The sequence below is a fragment of the Colobus angolensis genome, unplaced genomic scaffold (assembly GCF_000951035.1).
Source record: "Colobus angolensis palliatus isolate OR3802 unplaced genomic scaffold, Cang.pa_1.0 Scaffold1, whole genome shotgun sequence".
Taxonomy (NCBI): Eukaryota; Metazoa; Chordata; class Mammalia; order Primates; family Cercopithecidae; genus Colobus; species Colobus angolensis.
This window is the reverse complement of record NW_012110918.1, coordinates 11,466,691-11,472,284: the sequence shown is the minus strand read 5'-3', so window position 1 is coordinate 11,472,284 and position 5,594 is coordinate 11,466,691. Positions and strand designations below refer to the sequence as shown.

General features: G+C 56.3%; 1 protein-coding gene across 2 annotated transcripts in view; it reads right to left on the bottom strand.

Annotated features, from left to right (window-relative positions):
- Window positions 1-5,594, bottom strand: part of LOC105515018 (unconventional myosin-XVB) — a 29,516-nt gene that overhangs the window by 18,707 nt on the left and 5,215 nt on the right. Inside the window, exons 3-10 of one of the 2 annotated variants that reach the window (XM_011946817.1) lie at window positions 5,440-5,489; window positions 4,554-4,679; window positions 3,521-3,598; window positions 3,170-3,285; window positions 3,037-3,082; window positions 2,802-2,926; window positions 859-976; window positions 446-603 (exon numbers count right to left, since the gene is read on the bottom strand). In XM_011946817.1, coding sequence (XP_011802207.1) covers window positions 446-603; window positions 859-976; window positions 2,802-2,926; window positions 3,037-3,082; window positions 3,170-3,285; window positions 3,521-3,598; window positions 4,554-4,679; window positions 5,440-5,489 — 817 coding nt within the window. Of the gene's footprint in view, window positions 1-445; window positions 604-858; window positions 977-2,801; window positions 2,927-3,036; window positions 3,083-3,169; window positions 3,286-3,520; window positions 3,816-4,553; window positions 4,680-5,439; window positions 5,490-5,594 lie in introns of those variants that run through there. The other variant, XM_011946743.1, reaches the window with a different exon arrangement.

Here is a 5,594-nt window from a genome sequence, read left to right as displayed (position 1 = left end):
AAAGCGAGACTCCGTCTCAAAAAAAAAAAAAAAATCTCAGCTACGTGGGAGGCTTGAAGCCGGGAGGCAGAGGTTGCAGTGAGCTGAGATTGTGCCATTGCAACAAGAGCAAAACTCCGTCTTAAAAAAAAAAGAAAAGAAAAGAAAAAAAGATTATTCCCACAGTGTGGAAAACAGATTAGAAAAGAGAATGATAAAGGAGTCAGGACCATAAGTTCAGGTGGCTTCAGCAGGTAATGAGTTTCTCGTGACTGGGGTATTCAAGCACAGGCTGCATGGGTACGGGGGGAATGCCGTCAAGGATAGTCACATGCCGATGGGATGGCACTGGGGCAGGATGACTTGCCTTGAGGCACTATGTTTCCCCAACCCTGCCCCACCACCTGGAGGATGAGCCCACAGCCTCACCCCACCCACTTCAGCCCTGGCTCCAATGCTTGCAGACCTGGCCTGGAACCCACGCATGCGAGCCTGCATCCGGGGCAGGACGCGCTGGCGGGAGATGCAGGTGTGGAAGCTACGGTGCAAGTTGACCAGGGCCTGGGAGCGCTGCTGGTCCCGGAGCTCCTCCAGCCGCTGCCAGCCCTGCTCCTGCAGCAGGACCTGTGGGCAGAGGTGCAGGCTGTAGGCAGGAGCCAGGTGCCAGCCCCGCCTGCTCTCCTTCTCTGGTCTCAGCCTCTTCCCTTCCAGCCAAACCATTTGTTCTTCTGGGGTGCTGGCGCCAGCCTGCCGCCCAGTTCTTCTGTCTCCCACCACTTGGATGGATCCCCAAATCCTGCGTTTGTCCCTTTGGGCCCAGAATGCATCTCTCCTTTCCCATTCATGCTGCCCTCTGCACACAGGGATACACACACCCACCTTGGTGGCTCCGAGGTGACAGAGAGCTGATTTGGCCCCCAGCACCTGGCTCAGGATGGAACCACACTTCTCCCGGTCAGAGAGGTCGTCCTGCCCTTCCGACCCCAGGGCCTGGAACCTGCTCCAAGGATGAAGCTGAGGTCAGAACAGCCAGAACCTCCTTTTACACTTTTTTTTTTATTTATTTTGAGACAGAGTTTCGCTCTTGTTGCCCAGGCTGGAGTGCAATGGTGCGATCTCGGCTCACCACAACCTCCACCTCCCAGGTTCAAGTGATTCTCCTGCCTCAGCTTCCTGAGTAGCTGGGATTACTGGCATGTGCCACCATGCCCGGCTAATTTTGTATTTTTGGTAGAGATGGGGTTTCTCCTTATTGGTCGGGCTGGTCTTGATCTCCTGACCTCAGGTGATCCACCTGCCTCGGCCTCCCAAAGTTCCGGGATTACAGGCGTGAGCCACCGCGCCCAGTCCTTTCACACTTGCTGTGTGACACCCTGAGCCCCTTGGTATTTATTCCATTTCTAGATCATTAAAAAATTTGGAAGGTGCTCCGCTGGGCGCCGAGACACTGCAGTGAACTTGGGCAGAGATGGCCTCTGTGCTGGAGCTCAGGGGGAAAACAGGTGAACATGGTGTGCCCAGGAGGCATGAGGGCTGGTTCTGGGCCACGGGAGCAACAGGAATGTGGTTCCCAAGGCCTTAGTCTCCTTGCCACCCAACACAGTGGGTCTCCAGACAAGTTTGTGGGAAGGAGGGAGGGATGTGGAAGGGAGGGAGGGGTGTGGAAGGGAGGAAGCGGCATGACAGGAAGGGGTGGGTGGGGCAGTGTTGAAGGACACTTCACAGGTCCAGATCGTGGTACCAGTTTGGCTCAACGGACACTCAGTAGTTAGTCCGTACCAAGCAAGCACTCTGCAGGTTCTGGGGACACGTGGGTGACAGTCTGTGGTCACGGGATGCCACAGTGCATCAGGGAATGGCACAGATCAGCAGACCTGGTCTGTGCTGGGTGGAGAGCTGTACCTCGAGGTTCCTCTTACTCAGCTTCCGGGCTCAGGGCTTCTTGTTGGAGGTGACAATTGCCGTAGCTGGTAGGTTTCCAGATGGCAGAGACTGAACATGCTCCGCCCTGGAGCTTCTCAGGATCTGACTCAAGGCTGGACACACCCATCCCTACTGCCTGCCTTCGGCTCAGTCCCCCAACCAGGCCATCCCCATTGCCAAGGCCATCACAGGCTAAGGAAGTCCGCAGAGCCCTGGGGTGAAGCTGCTGCTCCTAGCAACTGCCCCCTCCCTTCTGGGCAGCCGCCAGCCCAGCTCGGCTGGACATCAACGAGAAGTGACTCCACCTGCCCACTCTGTCCCTGTCCTTGGGGGAAACTCCAGCCCTTCAGAGGATTCCCAAGAGGTCATCCAGTCAATAGCCAAAGGCCAGATAGGCAAACAACAAAACAGACAGTGTCACCAGCTTTTCTCGAGGTTTCTGAACTCCGGGAACAAAGCCGCCTCCGGGATTTCTGGCAGCTCCGTGTGCCACCCCGCCCCTCCTGCCCTTCTGAAAGGCTCTTTTCTCACTCCGTCCCCCCTCCCATCTCACTGCTTCAGCCTGCACTTCCTGGACAGCTGCTGTGGGTACTAGACTGTGAGCCCCGCCCAGGGCAGGTACTGCTCCCACCTCATCTCTGGTGCCCGGGCATCAGCACAGGAAAGGTTTGCAGAGAGGAGGAGAAATGAAGAAGGCGTGGAGGGATGGTGAATGGTAGAAGAGAGCGAGATGGAGAGAGAGAGAAAGAGGATGAGAGGACGAGGAGATAGAGGGAGGGTTGGGTGCTAGGCCCAGTCCTGGGCAGAGTGAGTCCATCTCCAATCGGAAGGACCCCCCAGGGCTGCCAGTCACTCCTGGGGCCTCCTTGTCAGTTCTGCCCTGAGGTGCTGGGCCCCACCTGGCCAGGAAGGCCTCAAAGGGCACACGCACGGGGAAGTTGGCACTGCGGGTGCCCACGGCCTCCAGTATGGCTGCCTGGTGCAGTTGCTCTGTCACATGTCCCACGTCAAAGAGGCCTGGAAGCTGTGGCCACAAGACAGAGCCAAAGACAGCTGGAATCAAGGGGCCTGAAGCTGTGGGGAGGGAGGTGCAGGGCGGGGGAGGGCCCTGAGGCCAGTTGCTGGGGAGCTCACCTTTCCAGGGTTAGGGTTGAGGCACTGGATGAAATAGACATGGCTCCTGATGAGGGAAAGGGGGGGTCACTTGGGCACAGACCAGTGCCCCATATAACTCCCTGGGGTCTGGTGTGGCTGCCGCTGTTCTCACCTGCCCAGCCGGGCTATGAGGTCCCCCAGGGCCTGCTGGAAGCGAGAGGCCAGCGTGGGTCTGCCTCGCCCTCCCCTGGACTGGGGCTCTGCCTCCTGGAACAGGCTGCCCACCAGCTGTGGGGGTGAAGAGCTGAGCCAGCTGGCTGCTGGGGCCTGCCCATCCACCCTGCAGCCCAGGAGAGCCAGAATGGGCCAGCCCTCAGCATCCAGACCCTGGCAAGCTCAGCCCATGGCCCAAGGTGCCACAGGCTTGAGGGCCAGCCCTTGGGCAAGATCACCCAGGGGGAAAAAGACAGAATTGGGGGACAGAGTATGGAGCAGATGGGGACCTGGAAGGGCAGATGGGCACCTGGAGCTGGCTCTGGCCAAGCATCTCCACCACGGCAGGGTCCAGCTGATCCCGGTTTCTGTGTAAAAACTTGTGAACCTACAAGAGACCACGCAGGTGGGGAGGGAAGCAGAGAAAGGGAGGGGAGCAGGAACCAAGGAGGGGAGGCTGGGTATGGAGGAGAAGAATCCACCCTCTCCCCAAGTGACCTGAAAGGCTGCCTTGGTGATTTTCCAGTCCTTTGGCTAGCCATGGAATGTCACTGGACTTCCCATTCCACTCCATGGAAAGGTCCAGTCCCCAGCAATACCGCACTCTCCCCACTGGGGCTTTAACCTATGCTAGTCAATAGGTTCACTAGACAAGAACGTTGCCTGTCTCTCCATGTTAAAACGCTTTTGATCTACATTTTTCTAGCTTTCTTGAACTCCTTGTATTTCTTTTTTGGGGGGCAACTCCTGGGTAGTTTGTAGTTTTTCTTCTCCAAGCAAAGTGTGCCATCTCCTTCAGGGAGAACTGATTCTCCCTACTGTCCTTCCCTTTGTTCCAGCCCCCACCCCCCCATCCCCAGTGCCTCTCCTCCTGGGGTAGGCATGCGTGCAGCTTCCTGGTAGGTATAGAACTCAGAAGGGGGAAGGGAAGTTCATTCAGTGAACACCTACCATGTGCCAGGCACCTGCCAGGCCATCTCCACATTAGTACATCTAACCCTCACAGTAATGCCAGAGCTTAGGTCTCCACGCCCATTTCACAGGTGAGGAAATGGAGGCTCAGAAGGTGAAGTAAACTGCCAAGGTCATCAGGTCCCATGCTTGTGCTCTGCCCACTTGTCTGGAGGGCCCCAAGGCTTCCACTCCCTGACCCCATAATTGTCACCTAGAACTCAGTAAACCATGCTCAGAACTGGGCGGGGCCCATGGCTCAGGTAGGGGCAGGTGTCCAAGCCTTGCAAGGGGCCTCCCCACACCCACTCTTCTCCGCTGTTGGGTGACTCAGCTTGGGAGGGGACACTGCCCTCGCTGATTCACCCTGGTCTGTCCCTGAGGCCAGGTACCTGGTAGGTGACAGTCCCTGCATAATGTTGCACGGTGAACACGGGCAGGGGCAGCCGGGGCTTGGCATAGCTGGGGTGGTCACCATGGTGATAGTGGCTCTTCTGGAGGAAGGTGTGGTCCGTGGCCTAGGAGAGGAGCCATGCGCTCCCTTCACGCCTCTGCACAAGCTGTCCTTGCCTGGATGGTGCCCTCTCCCGGTGAGCACGAGTACTGCCTACACTGACTATAAGGGCAGGTTTGGCTACCCTTATAGTAGCTTTGGAGGCTGAAGTGGTCGGATCATTTGAAGTTAGGGGTTTGAGATCAGCCTGGGCAACATAGTGAGATCCTGTCTTTACAAAAAATTTAAAAATTGGGCCGGGCACGGTGGCTCACACATGTAATCCCAGCACTTTGGGAGGCCGAGGCAGGCAGATCACAAGGTCAGGAGTTTGAGACCAGCCTGGTCAACATAGTGAAATTCCATCTCTACTAAAAAGACAAAAAAATTAACTGGGCATAGTGGCAGGCACCTGTAATCCCAGCCACTCAGGTGGCTGAGGCAAGGGAGTTTAATTGAACCCGGGAGGTGGAGGTTGCAGTGACCCGAGATGGTGCCATTGCACTCCAGCCTGGGTGACAGTGTGAGACTCCAACTCAAAAAAAAAAAAAAAAAAAAATTAAGAATTAGCTGGGTGGGGCCAGGCATGGTGGCTCATGCCTGTAATCCCAGCACTTTGGGAGGTCAAGGCAGGTGGATCACCTGAGGTGAGGAGTTCATGACCAGCCTGGCCAACACAGTGAAACCCCGTCTCTACTAAAAATACAAAAAAATTAGCTGGGCATGGTAGCTTATGCCTGTAATCCCAGCTACTCAGGAGTCTGAGGCAGGAGAATCGTTTGAACCTCGGAGGTGGAGGTTGCAGTGAACCAAGACCGCACCATTGCACTCCAGCCTGGGCAACAAGAACCAAACTCCGTCTCAAAAAAAGAAAAGAAAAGAAAAGAAAAAAGTAAAATTAGCTGGGAGGAAGGAATGATTGAGACCCGGAGCTTGAGGC